This window comes from Schistocerca americana, chromosome 6 (genome assembly GCF_021461395.2).
Source record: "Schistocerca americana isolate TAMUIC-IGC-003095 chromosome 6, iqSchAmer2.1, whole genome shotgun sequence".
In the NCBI taxonomy this organism is placed as follows: domain Eukaryota; kingdom Metazoa; phylum Arthropoda; class Insecta; order Orthoptera; family Acrididae; genus Schistocerca; species Schistocerca americana.
Window position 1 is genome coordinate 67347588 of NC_060124.1, and position 18058 is coordinate 67365645.

The 18058-nt window shown below is 40.4% G+C and overlaps 1 protein-coding gene across 1 annotated transcript in view; it reads left to right on the forward strand.

The window, feature by feature from the left end:
• Positions 1-18058, forward strand: part of LOC124619967 — a 293396-nt gene that overhangs the window by 210535 nt on the left and 64803 nt on the right. The window contains exons 17-19 of the mRNA XM_047146629.1: positions 552-731; positions 1757-1961; positions 4499-4595. Of these exons, the coding sequence (XP_047002585.1) occupies positions 552-731; positions 1757-1961; positions 4499-4595 (482 nt within the window). The remainder of the gene's footprint in view (positions 1-551; positions 732-1756; positions 1962-4498; positions 4596-18058) is intronic.

An 18058-nucleotide genomic window follows, 5' to 3' on the forward strand; every position in this document is an offset into this window, starting at 1 on the left:
ATAGGGAGACCAAGAGATGAATACACCAAGCAGATTCAGAAGGATGTAGGTTGCAGTAGGTACTGGGAGATGACGAAGCTTGCACAGGATAGAGTAGCATGGAGAGCTGCATCAAACCAGTCTCAGGACTGAAGACCACAACAACAACAACAACAACAACACAAACCATTCAGAAGTTATGATGATTTTACTTCATGTAGTTCAATAATTGTCCCCCTGTATCTTTGCTAGCATCATTTTCACATTTACCTAGCAGATATAGCTATAAATGTAATTATCACGAAAACTACTGATTTATGTGGAAATGTAGTGCAGAGATTGTTCAATCAAATGTGCAAATAATACCCCCCCCCCTCCTCACTCTCTCTCTCTCTCTCTCTCTCTCTCTCTCTCTCTCACACACACACACACACACACACACACACACACACACGCGCGCGCGCGCATTGAGTGCTGACTTGTCTTCATTTCCAGCTTTTGTTTGTTTGTTTGTTGTTTAGGGTATGAAAGTGTTCCAGTGTTGTAATATTTTGCAAATTGTGTTATTCCAGGATGAATTGTTCGAACGACTTGGTTACACAAAGCCAACCAATTCCCTTGTTGGAAGGTGGAAGATGAAAATAAAACGGAACGGGAAAATAAACTGCAACAACCCTAGCTGTCTGTTTGAAACATCTGAACTTAGCAGTATGCAAGAGCACTACTCAAGCTGCCCAAAGGCACTACGCAAGGTAATATTATTTGCTGTCATATGCTTTTTTGTACATTTAAAACACCAGATAGCATTTCATAACTATTTACCATCACTAATATACTGCAATGTACAGAGATAGTACTACTTAACTACTTATAATGGAGCTCAGAAATCTTTGGGCAAGTAAAGTACGCTACTAATTAACAACAGTTTCACTTTGCCGTTAAAAATATTTCAACGGAGTTGCTTTGTAATATTTGGTAGCCTGTTATAGAACTGCCTTCTGGCAGCAAGTGGGCAGTAATCTGTAGCTCTTTTAGTACTCAGTATCCGTTGACAATCATGTTTGTGTTGTGTATTATAATGATCAATATCTCTATTCATTATGCTTATTTCTTAATTCTCATTACAATGACATAGGTGGTTTGTTATTTCTGGTGTCAAGGGTGTAAGCTACTTCAGTTGAGGAACTGAAAAGTGTTGGAAATGTGATAATACATATCTAATTATTTTTGTCACTTTTTGACTATGTTGGCAATTTACCAAACAATATAAAAATAACAGACCATGAAAACCAAGGGTGTAATGTAACAATATTATGGAACCATATAGTGGAGATACTGAGTCCCATTTAGGCACAACAAGAAGACTGTCAGAAAGCTAGCTTTCAGCCAACAAGGTCTTCAACGGAAATAAACAACATACACACACACTCACGGAAATAAAGTTCTCACACAAATGACCACAGTCTCTGGCTACTGAGGCCTCAGCAGCCAGAGATTGTAGTTTGTTTGTGTGTGTGTGTGTGTGTGTGTGTGTGTGTGTGTGTGTGTGTGTGTGTGTGTTTAGTCTATTTCCGACAAAGGCCTTATTGACTGAAAGCTCACTTTCTGACAGCCTTTTGTTGTGCCTATCTGCAACTCAGCAGCTCTGCTATATGGTGAGTAGCAACTATCGTTTTCATATTACAAAAGAGATTCATGAAATTTTAGGTAATTTTAGACATTTACTATCTGGTATTGTGGGTCTTGAACTGTTAAGCTAATGCTCTCATTTTCACAGGGTTATTTATGTAAGCTGTGTGATCATCATTGTAATGAAGAATCTGAGATACATGAACATTTGAAACAACATGAAACCTCTAATCCAGCAGAAGAAACAGACTCCAGTGGAGATGATGAAGATGATGACGATGGTGAAGTATTTCATGAACGAACTGGTCAATTAACTAGCCTAAGAGTTGGAAAACCGAGGAAACTGAGATACAGTAAGTATATCTTTGCACTGTGATTATGTGACACTATAGCCTCTTGAAGAGATTTAACAGTGTGATTATTTTCATTAATAGCTTTGTTTCACTACATGGAAAATTTAATAAAGTGTACTAAATTTCATAGTGTAAAGTTTATAATGAATGGAAAGTAAACCCATTGTTCAGTCACATTTGCTTTTCACACAAGTTCATGCCTATGTTATTTTGTGTATCATTTGTAGATTAAACTTGAACACAACATGAAACTGTTGTATCCTACTTATTTCATTTTTCGTAAAGTAAGTACTATCTTTATCTAAACCTTTGTAAGCAGAGTTTCTTTTCACATTGTATCTTCACACATGCTGATCTTACAGTTTTGCTTAATGTGAATTGCTTTTTGTCGGTATTTGTGTCTGGCTTCTTCAATGTCTCCCTTAAAAATATGCTAATAATCGGCTGGGTGGGAAACAAAATTATATATAAGCAGAAAAAATTTCAAATAAGGAAATGGAAGAAGGAGATGAGCAGAGGAATAATGCTCCAATTACAACATAAAAAGGCAAATGTGTTCCCGTTTCAGAAGACTCTGAAAAGTGGAGTACCAGCTGCCTCATTCTACCATTATCAGCACCTTTAAAAAATTTTCCAAACATTTTGGCATGTGATCATATTCGTGCTCTTCTTAGTGTGCAACTCACCTCTCACTCCCACAAGCTCCCCTAATTGCAACTCACTCCATCACCGTTAAGTTGCTGCTATCCTTCCACTCCCACTTACCCATTCTCACTCACTCATTCAGCCCAACTCATTGTTATTATCTTTTTTGTCTCTCTTTAATTGTCACTGTCTCCCTTCTCACAACCACAGTCTCCTGTGTTCTGTCTCTTTTTGTAGCATTGTCTTTTCACTGTCAACAGTGTTCCACCACCGTGTCCATTGTCTTCTTCGCTTATCACTGTCAACAATGTTCCACTGCCACGATGTCCGTCTCTTTCTCTCACGCTGTCATTGTCAACTTCGCTCTTTCTGTGCTATAATCACTGTCTGCTATCTTCCAGTATTTATTACTTTTCAGTCTGTATTTCCCACTGCCACTGTCTCCTTCCCTCTCAGCATAAAGAAGCGTGAATATGTTCACATGCCAAAATTTTAAGGGTGCTGAGAATGAGGCACCTGCTATCCCACTTTTCAGTCATAGTCTTTTGAAAAAGGAGCATATTAGCATCATTTGTGCTCTGATGGAAGCATTTTTGTGCTGGTTCCCTTCTTTTCCCTGCTACAGCAGTGCATGTCTTCATATGAAAATAACTTTGAGTCTGTAAAATTTTGGTAGTTTGCTAATGTGAAACTGAAATAATGCATAACTAATTTTACACCTAAGACCGGATTTTACGTGCACAAAAATTTTTCATGTGCTTCAGTGCTACAACATGGGGTTTCCGAAACCCTTCTCATGATTATGGAGGTACTTTACAGCATATTTCTCCATGCTATATCACTTTATATACTACATTTTCGCCTCACACTGGATATTAAGTGCATTTTTTTACATGTACAAGTAGGGTAACTTTGAAATCTGTGTCTCGGAAATGTCAGGCTGTGGTTAAGAAACATCAGCCACCTCGAGTGAAGCAGCCACAATGAAAATTTCTGAAAAAAGGAAAGTATTTAGTTTTGCAGGCAATAATGCTACTGCGCATCACTGATAAAGGATCATCGCATAATGAGCAGTGCTCTTCTTGTGCATGCTTTAACTGGCTGCTGTCAGTTTTTACTTGTTTCTAAGGGAGTCTTTTGCTATTTATGAGAAGGTGAGGAATATTAACTCAGCAGAGGATACTTTCTAATGAATGTAATGGCCTCATCATTCCTAATAAACAGTTCCAGTTATGAGTGCAGCATGTGGTGTACGGTAACATGAGGTAGAGCAAGATCACTGTCTTATCCAGCTTCATGGCTTTCCAGCGAGACTGTAGCCACCAGGATATGACTACAAGGAGTCAAAAGATAGCAGATTCAGAACCTTCTAGTTTTTAGATAAAATGCTACTACCAAAACCAGAGTTCGGTTCTTTAACATGGCTGTTAGACAAATCTCAAAGAGATTACTGGACTGGTACCAAGTTTCATGTGAAGCCTCTCTCCCTTCAACTCCTTTGGTTTCTGTAGTACTTCAGCCATGTTGTTACAGATGGGATCTGCTTATGGTTCCCTGTGGCCCCCACCCAGAAAAATTTCATGGTGTGGCTGCACTCCTCTTGAAACTGTTAAGGAGCTAGGCTGTCTGCTAAGAACGGTGCCAATCAATCGAACTCCACAATTATTGGGCATTGTACTTTATAGATGTAGCACCTCTCTAGCATAATATGTGTAATATGTAACAGCGAGAGTGTGCCACACTTCTGAATGAACATTAGTACAATCATGTGAAAGCGGGAGGGGAGTAACATTAAGGAACTGTAACTTAGAGTGAATGTAACATTAAGTCTGTCATTTGTATCAAATTATAAAATATATTTTAAGCTGATATTTTTCACTATAATATTTCAGAGATAGCTAACAAAATGAGTTTTCTGGCAAGAGAAACAAGTGGAACTGTGATCGGGGATCGTATCTATGGTCCAGCCTTGAGGTGGACGGCCAAGTTGTAAGTATTAATTTTGAACAGCAAAATACAAAAACCAAATTGTATGTTTCACTGTATGCGTGTTGAGCATAAAGTTACTTAAAATGATACAGTTCTCTCTTCTTCATGCAATTTACTGAACAAGTAAAATAGGGGCGTCTACTGATGCAATTTTAATCAGTGATTTTTTTTTCATGTCACATGATTCAACGAAGTGTGACTGAATGCAGATACTATTTACATTTTTGCGAAAGACATATTATTAATAATATTATGTAACAGAAAGTTGTTACTCACCATGTTACAGAGATGCTGAGTTGCTGAGAGGCGCAACAAAAAGACTGTCATAATATAAGCTTCCGGCCATCAAAGGCCTTTGTCAAAAATAGATGAGACACACAGATGCAAACGCAACCCACCCACACACACACACACACACACACACACACACACACACACACACACACAACTGCAGCCTCTGACAGCTGAAGCCATACTGCAAACAATAGCAGCAGCAGTGCATGATGGGAATGGCAACGGGGTGGGGGTAAGGAGGAGGCTGGAGCAGGCAGGGAGAGGGATAGCAGGGTAGGAGTGGGGGACAGTGAAATGCTGGTGGGGAGCATGCGTACTCAAGATGGAGAGTGAGTAGGACAGCTAGGTGCAGTTGGGAGCTTAGACAGAGGGCAGGGGAGATGTTGGAAGGGGGGGGGGGGGAGAAGTAAAAAGACTGGGTGCGTTGGTGGAATGAGGGCTGTGTAGTGCTGGAATGGGAGCAGGGAAGGGGCTGGATGGGTGAAAAATTCAGAAGAGCTGGTGTTGGTTGGAAGGGTCTATATGGCACAGGCCGTGAAGCATTCATTGAAATGGATGATGTCGTGTTGTGCAGCGTGCTCAGCAACAGGGTGGTCCACTTGTTTCTTGGCCACAGTTTGTCGGTGGCCATTCATGTGGACAGACAGCTTGATGTTTGTCATACCCACATATAATGCAGCACAGTGGTTGCTGCTTAGCTTGTAGATTACATGACTGGTTTCCCACATAGCATTGCCTTTGATGTGATAGGTGATGTTTGTGACTGGACTGAAGTAGGTGACACATAGCATTGCCTTTGATGTGATAGGTGATGTTTGTGACTGGACTGAAGTAGGTGAGGGTGGTCCACTTGTTTCTTGGCCACAGTTTGTCGGTGGCCATTCATGTGGACAGACAGCTTGATGTTTGTCATACCCACATATAATGCAGCACAGTGGTTGCTGCTTAGCTTGTAGATTACATGACTGGTTTCCCACATAGCATTGCCTTTGATGTGATAGGTGATGTTTGTGACTGGACTGAAGTAGGTGATTGTGGGAGGATGTATGGGACAGGTCTTGCATCTAGGTCTATTACAGGGATATGAGCCATGAGGTAAGGGGTTGTGAGCAGGGGTTGTATAAGAATGGACAAGTATATTTTGTAGGTGGACGGCGGAATACGACTTTGGGAGGGATGGGAGGATATTTCTCATTTCAGGGCATGATGAGAGGTAGTCGAAACTCTGGCAGAGAATGTAATTCTTTTGCTCCAGTCCTGAGTGGTAATGAGTTACGGGGGGAATGGTCCTCTGTGGCTGGACGGTGAGGCTTTGGGAGGTTGTGGGAGACTGGAAAGATACAGCATGTGAGATTTGTTTTTGCACAAGTTTGGGAGGATAATTATGGGCTGTGAAGGCCTCAATGAGACCCTCAGTATATTTCAAGAGGGGCCGCTCATCGCTGCATATGTGATGACCATGTGTGGCTAGGCTGTATGGAAGGAACTTATTGGTATGACACAGGTGGGAGCTATCAAAGTGGAGGCGTTGCATGTGGTTAGTAGGTTTGATATGGACAGAGCTACTGATGTAGCCATCTTCAAGGTGGAGGTCAACATCTAGGAGGTGTTGAGTTGAGTAAGATCAGGTGAAGCAAATGGGGGAGAAGCTGTTGAGTTTTTAGAGGAATGTGGATAGCATATCTGCACCCTCTGTCCAGATTGCAAAGATGTCATTAGCGAATCTGAACCAGGTGAAGAGGTTTAGGATTTGGGTGTTGAGGAAGGATTCCTCCAGATGGCCCATGCGTAGGTTGACATAGGATGGTGCCATGCGGATAGCCATAGCCTGGATTTGCTTGTAGATAATGCCTTCAAAGGAGAAGAAATTGTGGGTGATGATGTAGTTGGTCATGGTGACTAGGAAGGAGATTTCTGGTTTGGAATTCATCGAGCATTGGGAAAGGTAGTGTCAAATAGTGGTAAGGCCATGGGCATTAGGAATGTTAGTGTAAAGGTAGGTCATCAATAGTGATGAGCAGGGCACCATGTGGTAAAGGGACAGGAATTGTTCAGAGTCGCTGGAGGAAATGGTTGGTATCTTTCACATAGGAGGGTAGGTTCTGTGTAATAGGCTGAAGGTGTTGGTCTGCAAGAGCAGAGGTTCTCTCAGTGGGGGCACAGTAACTGGCCACAACAGGGTGTCCTGGGTGGTTGGGTTTATGGACTTCAGGAAGCATATAGAAGGTAGGAGTGAGGGGAGTGATAGGGGTGAGCAGAGAGATGTACTTGAGGGAGAGGTTCTGGGAATGGCCTAAGGAGTTGAGGAGAGACTGGAGATCCTGCTGGATTTCTGAAATGGGGTCACTGTGGCAAGGTTTTTAGGTGGATGTATCTGGCAGCTGGCAGAGTCCTTCTGTTGGGTAATCCTTGTGGTTCAAAACAACAATGGGTAGCCTTTGTCCGCAGGTAGGATCATAAGGTCAGGACCAGTTTTTAGATGACGGACTGTGGTTATTTCTGCAGATGTGAGGTTGTTTTGCATGTTTAGGGATTTGGGAAAACGTGGTGAGGCAAGGTTCGAGGTTAAGATGTTCTGGATAGTTAATAGGGTCTTTAAATATGTCTGCTTGTGTCTGTATGTGTGGATGGATATGTGCGTGTGTGCGAGTGTATACCTGTCCTTTTTTCCCCCTAAGGTAAGTCTTTCCGCTCCCGGGATTGGAATGACTCCTTACCCTCTCCCTTAAAACCCACTTCCTTTCGTCTTCCCCTCTCCTTCCCTCTTTCCTGATGAGGCAACAGTTTGTTGCGAAAGCTTGAATTTTGTGTGTATGTTTGTGTTTGTTTGTGTGTCTATCGACCTGCCAGCGCTTTTGTTTGGTAAGTCACCTCATCTTTGTTTTTATATATAATTTTTCCCACGTGGAATGTTTCCTTCTATTATAAAAATATAAATTAATGTGGATAAGTAGGAAAAACAATCCCTTAATGTTCAAATACAACATTAGGAGTGTGCTGATTGACAGTCACCTTGGTCAAATATGCAGGCATAACATTGCAGTATGATGTGAAATGGAACAAGCATGTAAAGATAGTAGTAGGGAAGGGAAATGGTCAACTTCATTTTATTGGAAGGATTTTAGGACATCATTGCTCATTTATAAAAGAGACCATGTATGGGACACTAGTGCAATCCATTCTTGAGTACTGCTTGAGTGTTTGGGATCCCCACAAGTCAAATTAAAGGAAGACATCGAAGGAATTCAGAGACAGACTACTAAATTTGTTACCAGTAGGTTCAGTCAACATGCAAGTATTACCAAGATGCATCGGGAATGCAAATGGAAATTCCTAGAAGGAAGGTTACGCTCTTTTCGAGGAACATTGTTGAGAAAATTTAAAGAACCGGCATGTGAAGTTCACTGCAAAATGATTCTACTGCCAGCAACGTACATTTCTCAAAGGACCACGAAGATACAATAAGAAAACTTAGCGCTCATTTGGTGATGTATAGTTACTCATTTTTCTCTCACTGTATTTGTGAGTGGAACAGAAAAGAAAATGACCAAATGTGGTACAAGTTATTCTCAGCCATGCACCATATGGTGGCTTGTGGAATATTTATGTAAATGTAGATCTAACATTCAGTCATATTGGAAACATAAAACTGTAAAATATCTAAGATAATGCATTCAAAGTGCCGAAAGTGGAATCACATTATGAAACTAATTGTAGAAAATGCAGATAAGAGACTGAAATTCTTTGCAGGATGCCTGGACGTCATTCACCTACAAAAAAGGTAGCTAACAAAAGCCTCATTTGGCATATGCTTCAGTATTGCTTATCAGTCTAGGACCCTTACCAAATAGGATTAATGGAAGATTCAGACATTTCGTCAGAGGTTCATTAATTAAGTGTGAACGCATCAAACACCAGTGGAAGATTCAACAAATGAGGTATAGTGCATAATGGAAGGATTTGCTGATAAAATTTAGAGTGTATACATTCCAAGAAGAATCAGACAACATATTATAAGGGTCACCTTGCTTAAATGATTGCTAGGCGGTACTACTGAGATGGGACATGGTAGTTTAAGTTGGCTGAGCAGTGTCTTCACAGCAAACATTCAAAGAATGAGTTGTGGAAAAATGGAAATTTTACAGGAAGGTTTCTGTGCCTCAGATCACTTCATTCAACTTCTGGTAATTGCTAGAATAGATTGTTTACAATTGTTTTGGAAGATTTTGTTTCAGTCATGCATCCATTAATGAGGAATTTCATGAAGGTCGACCAAAATTGGTTGGCTTTCAACAAACAGCAGTGTTTTGAGCAATGTGTTTGAAGAGGATCAACGCGTGTGCCTTCCAGCGAGTTAGAGTCCTCCTTTGGAATATAAAAGACTGAAGAACATTTGATTTTACATGAACATATGTGTGACTGATTCCACTTAATTTGACCAAAGCTCAAAATTGGGCTTCTTCCACATGGTGTGAAAAAAATTAAGTTGTGGAACTTCAAAATCCATATACAACATTTTAACATGAGACAAAAGTTGGGTATATTCATATAAACTGGTAACAGTTTGGGTGTTAGAAGATAAACCAAAACCAACAAACATGGTATGTTCAGGAAGCACTTCCAAGATGTTTGATGATGATGATCTTTGGTTTTTGGGGCACTGATCTTTGGTTTGTGGGGTAAGGACAACACGAACACCCAGTCCCCGGGCAAAGAAAATCCCCAACCCAGCCGGGAATCGAACCTGGTACCCCGTGATCCAGAGGCAGCAACGCTAGCCACTAGACCACAAGCTGTGGATGCACTTCCAAGAAAATGATCACTAGTTCGTTTGGTCTCATTGATGTGTCTCAACCTTAGTTTTAGGGGATTGAAGAACACTAAATGTTGATTGATATACAACAGTTTGTTTGCTCTTAAATGAGTGATGAAATCAGGAAAAATAACTAGAAACCTTACATCATTCTACATCATGATCATGCAGCCATCCCACGGTATGTCAAGCGATTGTTTTGAGAACAGTAACAGATAAATGTCTCATTCTTCGTATCCACTTGATTGATCACTGAACAGCTTCTTTTGGTTCCCTTGTGCCAAGCAAGGAATTTGTGAACACAGGTTCAAGAAACTGTTTAATCATTCCAATTCTATATTTCTGAAGTGTCAACATTAGAGTGGAAAAAAAGTTCGCAGAATTGGTTTCAATGCATGTGACACTGTGTAAATGATAAAGTCAAATATTTTGAGAAACAATAAAGTGCTTTGCACTAGTACTTACTGTCACATATGTCCTGTGAAATAATGATGACAGGAAAACTGCGAGAAATCTGATCTCATATGAAGCCTTACAATCAGTTCTTTTATATACCGTTGGCAAATGAATAGTGTAGTTTTACTGACTATGCTTCTTAAGTCTCATACATTTTCATCTTCACCAGTATTCTTTGGACGATTGTCAAGTGACTTAAATAGTCAGTAATAATAATACAAATGTTTCAAAAATGAGATCGACAGGAAGTGCAAAATGGCTAAGCAGGGATGGCTATAGGACAAATGTAAGGATGTAGAGGCTTACCTCACGAGGGGTAAGGTAGATACTGCCTACAGGAAAATTAAAGAGGCCTTTGGAGAAAAGAGAACCACTTGCATGAATATCAAGGGCTCAGATGGAAACCCAGTTGTAAGCAAAGAAGGGAAAGCAGAAAGGTGGAAGGAGTGTATAGAGGGTCTATACAGGGGCGATGTTCTTGAGGACAATATTATGGAAATGGAAGAGGAGGTAGATGAAGTTGAAATGGGAGGTATGATACTGCGTGAAGAGTTTGACAGAGCACTGAAAGACCTAAGTCGAAACAAGGCCCCGGGAGTAGACAACATTCCATTAGAAAAACTGACGACCTTGGGAGAGCCAGTCCTGACAAAACTGTACCATCTGGTGAGTAAGATGTATGAGACAGGCGAAATACCCTCAGACTTCAAGAAGAATATAATAATTCCAATCCCAAAGAAAGCAGGTGTTGACAGATGTGATAATTACCGAACTATCAGTTTAATAAGTCACAGCTGCAAAATACTAACGCGAATTCTTTACAGACGAATGGAAAAACTGGTAGAAGCCGACCTCGGGGAAGATCAGTTTCGATTCTGTAGAAATGTTGAAACACGTGAGGCAATACTGACCCTACGACTTATCTTAGAAGAAAGATTAAGGAAAGGCAAACCTACATTTCTAGCATTTGTAGACTTAGAGAAAGCTTTTGACAGTGTTGACTGGAATACTCTCTTCCAAATTCTGAAGGTGGCAGGGGTAAAATACAGGGAGCGAAAGACTATTTATAATTTGTACAGAAACCAGATGGCAGTTATAAGAGTCAAGGGACATGAAAGGGAAGCTGTGGTTGGTAAGGGAGTGAGACAGGGTTGTAGCCTCTCCCCGATGCTATTCAATCTGTATTTTGAGCAAGCAGTAAAGGAAACAAAAGAAAAGTTCGGAGTAGGTATTAAAACCCATGGAGAAGAAATTAAAACTTTGAGGTTTGCCAATGACATTGTAATTCTATCAGAGGCAGCAAAGGACTTGGAAGAGCAGTTGAACGGAATGGACAATGTCTTGAAAGGAGAGTATAAGATGAACATCAACAAAAGCCAAACAAGGGTAATGGAATGTAGTCGAATTAAGTCGGGTGATGCTGAGGGAATTAGATTAGGAAATGAGACACTTAAAGTATTAAAGGAGTTTTGCTATTTGGGGAGCAAAATAATCGATGATGGCAAGGAAAGCGTTTCTGAAGAAGAGAAATTTGTTAACATCGAGGATAGATTTAAGTGTCAGGAAGTCGTTTCTGAAAGTATTTGTATGGTGTGTAGCCATGTATGGAAGTGAAACATGGACGATAAATAGTTTGGACAAGAAGAGAATAGAAGCTGTCGAAATGTGGTGCTACAGAAGAATGCTGAAGATTAAATGGGTAGATCACATAACTAGTGAGGAGGTATTGAATAGAATTGGGGAGAAGAGGAGTTTGTGGCACAACTTGACCAGAAGAAGGGATCGGTTGGTAGGACATGTTCTGAGGCATCAAGGGATCACCAATTTAGTACTGGAAGGCAGCGTGGAGGGTAAAAATTGTAGAGGGAGACCAAGAGATGAATACACTATGCGGATTCAGAAGGATGTAGGTTGCAGTAGGTACTGGGAGATGAAGAAGCTTGCACAGGATAGAATAGCATGGAGAGCTGCATCAAACCAGTCTCAGGACTGAAGACCACAACAACAACAATAATTTCAACAGAACACTGTTGAGATTACTTCATTCATTTATATTTTTCATTATTAATCACATGATGATTAGCTAACTTCTAATGCATTAATAACATTTCCAAACGTGGATTGATAAGCCACATAGACCATGAATGGTCTCCCAAAATGTGACAAGTGACAAGTTCTAAAATAATAACTATAGAATTTGACTGCTTGACCATGACTGACTAACATGAAAGTTTGTGTAGTGAGTGACAGACAGAGACAACTTACTGCACATAATGTCTGCAGTGGTTGAAAACTCAACCCCATCTAAATATGTCTTTGTGCTTGGTGACTATATAAGTGTGAGTAGTACATAAATTACAATATGTCAAATACAAGACTGTTATGTTTTTTTTAAATATTAACAGAAAAAAAACAAAAATTACAAAAATATATCAAGCAGAAACAACGTTTCATTTAACTATGGTACCAGTATTCTTAAATTTATATTAATTATGGTTCTGTTTTATGGATTTTAAGTTTCTGCACACCTGTATCTACAAAAGCCCACCAAGAACTTTTTGAGAAGTTAAATTTTCTAATAGGCATATTTTACAAACTAACATGTAGTTCTGGGAAATTTATACATTTTTATGATAAAACAAATTAGGCCTCCAAAATTATAACATTGGAATTTTGGAAGGATTGCACTGGAAGATTGAAATCTTTTGTAATATGATAATTTTGACCACTCAACTTTTGAAGGAGACAGATTTTGGAAGAAGTGAAATGTTTCTTTGAAAGACCTAAAAAGATAGTTTGTTTTGGACGTGTTAAGAATCTGTTTTGGCTGTTTTAAACATCCGTTTTAGCAGTGTTAAGCATCAATTTTTGCAGAAATAAGCATGTTTTTTCGTAAAAGGTTAGGCATATAAGTTTCAAAGTTTGCCATACCATGTGCCTGAAAACAAAATTGCTTGCAAAAGGGGAAAAAAAGGAAATAAAAAGGAAAAAAAAGTCATTGAAAATAAAATTATAAGAAAAGAGAATAAATAGTTTAGCCTATAATAATAGAAAATTGGAATATTTCCTCCTTCAAAAACTTCAGCAGTTTTTTTTTTTCCCAAAATATTCTTTGCTTGTTTTCTTCTTTTGGCTCTATTTAAGCATTCAACATATGATTGTTTCTTTTGAGAAACAGCAGTATTTTCCAACCTATGAGCAGAGTGCTTCTTTGGTTTAAGTGTTTCTCATCATTAACTTTATTCTCCCATCCAGTTTGGTAATTATAAAATCTACAGAACACTGATTTCGAATCTGTAGTATATAAGCCCTGAGTAGCATGTTGCAGAGTCCTTTTGTGGGCCATGCAACCCATAATTGACAATGATACAAACAGAATTGACAAGACAATTAGAATGAAAGTAGAACCAAAAATAATTGTGTTCATGCAGGAAATTTTTTGGTGCGGTCACTACAGTGTGGATACTACAACATAGCAGGTAGCAGGTGACTGCGAGTGTAAACAAACGAGAATTTCGAACACCCGATAGTTGAGGAGTGGTGGTGGTGGTGGTGGTGGGGGGGGGGGGGGGGGAGGGGGGGCATTTTCTCCCTCTTGCAGCCAGCCAACCCACATGCGTGTTCTGTACTTCTGTGACAGCAGAATTGACAACTGGATTGCTGGTCTGTTCTGGTGCTGTATCACTGTATCATACTCTAACTCCGTCATGAACCAAGGTTAGCCACTTTGCTCATTTCAAAGTAAGAAAACAAAATAATGAACTATAAACAATGCAGAGGTCACAAAGCATTTAGTATGGCTACCGCACAGCCACCCACTGTTAGAAATGGGGCCAGAGCATAACTTACGACTCCACTGATACGTCATTGCATTGGTGCACAGGTGTGCTCTTTATTTTCCAGATATGTTCTTACACACATTCTCTTTCCAGATTGGATTTTGTCAGTGGTTGTACAATACCATTAATCAAAAATTAGTGACTTAGTCAACATTTATATGCAGAAAACTATTTCAAACTATCTGTAATAAAATGGTTCATACAGATACAGTTTTCTATGGAACAGCCTTTACTATGTAAGTTCAAATTTTGAGCAGACCTCATACATATGTTTGCATTTGTTGCAAATGCTAATTTTTCATGTCCCTACAAATAAGCTATGATCACAGTTCATCACATTTGTCAGTTCTAGAGTACACAGCATGGATCATTGTGGATTAATGAGATTAAATGATCTTCATCAAACCCTTAAAACAGGAAAATCATTCTCTTGCCGTTCTCATATTCAGTGGCATTATCCTTATGGCAGTGCAAATCTTTGACTGCCTCCACTGCTGTCACCCACGTTTTGAACTCAAACAGGGAATATGTCGGAAATGTTCTGATTTCTCCACTTAACAATCCATTTTCTAGTATCCACAGCTCCACTCAATCTCTTCAAATGATAGAATGTCAATATGTAAATTCAATTAGTAAAAGTAAGCTACAAATAAAAAATGCCAGTCAATAAACAAACCCCTAGAAACTATGGTACCAACATACAAAACAAAAACCTCCAAACTTATGCACCAACATAATATGTTCTGTAATGTTTGATGTTATTTAAATGTAAGAGTGCTCTCTCTCTCAGGAGTAAGTTTGTTTGATTTTGTGAATGTTCCAGGGAACATGGACCAACAAATTGCAAGTTTGATTTATATCTCAATGTCTGATTGCATTGCAATTCAGTGCTTGTTTATTCATCCAAAAAAGTTTTAGATTTCCTTCTTCTTAATGGCTTGTAAGCTAAATGAAGCTCCAATGCCGGCCTCACAGATTGCCTCCAAATGCTTTGGTCTTGTGCTCCTTCTGCCAGTTGTTTGCACCCATCCAGTTAGATATTATTTTAATTTTATTTGCCCATATACTCCTGGGTCTCTCTCTTGGTCTCTCACCAAATTATTTCTCCATGAATGTTCTTGAAACCACATGAAAACCTTTGTTCTCATCAGAGAGCTTGCTGATTGGAGTCATCTGGAATTCATTAATTTGATTATTGTTGCTTGTTGTGATAGCACATGAATTTCTATGTTAAGTCTTCTCTTCCAGTTTTGTGATTCATTATCATAGTATGGACCAAAGAAATTTTGTTTTCAAATACTTGTAACTGGTGTTCTTCTAATTGAACTGAATTCCATGTTTTTGCTCCATAGGTTATGACTGGTATGATGATTGTGTTACATAGCATCATTACAGTTTTAGTGTGTAAAATAAAGGAAAGGCAACCACTCACCTATAGCTGACTAATGGGTGGCACATAAACACATTACAGAAATAGCATTCACACTAGTTTTTGAGCACTAGCAGATTTTCAAGATAAACAGTGACACTAATTATTGACACTTGTTTACTGAAAATAGTTGCCTGAGCTGATCGAGATGGGGAGAAGGTAGGAAAGGAGATAAGGAGGGTGTAGTGGGAAAGAGGCAGATCTGTGATCAGGTGACTTCGCAACCACACAACAAGAGAAAACACGGAGAGAACAGCAAAAAGTGATATAGGAAGAGGGGGGTGGGGGGAATGAAGGTGGGAAAGAAGACGAAGGTGAAGATGAAGACAAAGATGGTGAAAGGGAGTGGAGAGAGAAGGGAGATTGGTTGACAAAGGGGGAGAAGCAGTGGTGTGGACATTAGAGTTGAGGGAAAAGGTAAGGTGAGGCAGTGGGAACAGGCTAGTGGAGATTTAGCCCAGAGGGATTGCTAGAGTGCGGGATATGTTGGAGGGACAGTTCCCAACTGCAAAGTTCAGAGAAACTTGTGCTGGAAGGGAGTACCCAAATGGCCTGCATACTGAAGCAGCCATTGAAGTCATTCATATTGTGGTGTGTATCATGTTCGGCAATGGGATGGTCAAGTTTGTGGTTTGCCACAGTTTGGTGATAGTCATTCGTGCAAATAGATAGTTGGTAACTTGTCATGTGCCCATAGAATGCTGTACAGTTGTTGGAGCATAGCTGCTATATAATCTTGTATTGGGCGATGTGGAGTTTAAATGCTCACCAGAGGAAGTGGACTTGGATGGTCATTAAGTGGCACTGTGGCTGTGCAATGCTGTTCTTGCATGGCGAGAGCACCAGTCTCCTCATTTCATTATGACAGCCAGTAGTGCCAATAGTGTTCCATGCGGCTGGTACATATGCAGCTGCCCGTTGCACAACTGGTCAGTTCAGTGCTCCTGCTTGATACTGTCAAATCTGTTTTCTCTGTACTAGGACTGCCTGATAACTATCTTGCTTTTGATCCGATTACTCTCTTTGTTCGCATCTTGGATTTGTCTCTCTGCTGATCTTGGTGTTCTTTTCATGGTTGTGGTGAAGGCTTTGCGTAGCACCTTCTTGTTGTCCATGTTGTTTGTCCTTGTCCTTGTCTGTTGTCTTGTCCACAGTCTGTCTGTTGCATTTTGCTTGCCTACTGTTAATTTGGGTAATTCTTCTGCTGTCAGCTCTCCCACCTGGCAGCTTCCTCCATTTCTCCATTTTTTCGGGCTTCAGTGTGTGCATCAAAATCTGGCTACCCACAGATGTAGCATGGGTGATGAGCTAAAAGGAAGTTATTCAGTAGCATGGGTGCTAAACTGGTTTTCTTGCTGGGGCAACAGTAGCAATTAATGCAGCAGCAGAGCAGTAGCTCCAGTTAGACTTGTTACAGAAATCACTTCAGCTTCAGACAGACAGACTCGGAGCTCCCGATGCCCAGTTGCACCAGGCTTCAGCACCTTCCACTACTGGCACCCCCATATCGTCCATCATTTCCATCTTTTGACGATGTAGTGCCATGTGTTGTAAGGACGTAAGGGAGAGGAGGTTGTTATGGGTGGCCGGTATCCTCTTTCTACAGCACAAATGCACTCGGCGAAGAGTTCTTGGGCTTCCAGCTGGGTGGCGGTGTCTTCAAACTGCGACGTTTCAACGAGTGACATACTCATCATCTTCTTGCCAGAAGATGATGAGTATGTCACTCGTCAAAACGTCGCAGTTTGAAGACACCGCCACCCGGCTGGAAGCCCGAGAACTCTTCGCCAGCTGTATACGCCGGGAAAGCATACATTCACAAATGCACTCGTTGGACTGGGTGCTTGACTGCAATAGAGCCCACGTGTTGTGGTACAAGCTCATCTGTGATAGTACTCTTGCAGACAATGTCAGTGAACTTGCTATTACAAACTTTAGTCTCACTATAGTCACTAATCTGGACGCTATATACTATCATAGCCTGTTACGAACTAAGCCCACTCTGCAACTATCTGACAGACGCCAAACTGGAGAGTGAGTCAGTGAGGTCTCGGATCAGCGGTGACGACCTAAATACTTGCTGTCTAGAGGGCGTTGGCGGCAAGTTGCTTGTCAGTGTGTCTCAGGCCCCCCCCCCCCCGTGATAGGCACTCTTGATCCAGCACCTGCTTATTGATCTTTACACTTTACCTTCGCCGACCGGTGTGCTGGAAACAGTTTACGCCAGCACAGACAGTGCTATGGATGATTGTGGCACATACTTACATCATCTGAAACAGCATTTCATAGCATTTAAGTCGTGGATAATTAATTGCAGCTATCATTATTTTTGTCTTGTGCTTTACCAAGTAAGTTCTTTCTGCTCAGAAAGGTGTTCCATGTTATAATCTCCTTTCAGGAGATATGCATTCTTTTTTCTGATTACTAGTCCCAGAGATAGCATGTGGTTGCCTCCAGGCTCGAGTTCCATCAGTACCATAAACGGCTGGGACAATCAAACTGCTCATAGGGCACCGATTTGTTAGGTGTCAGCAGCAAATGTTATTTTGGTTGCATCACTCAAGCATGCAAGGCTTCATACATAGATCCTTTGATTCGTGAAGTGGTGGTCCAGCTTGCACCAGATCCAGAA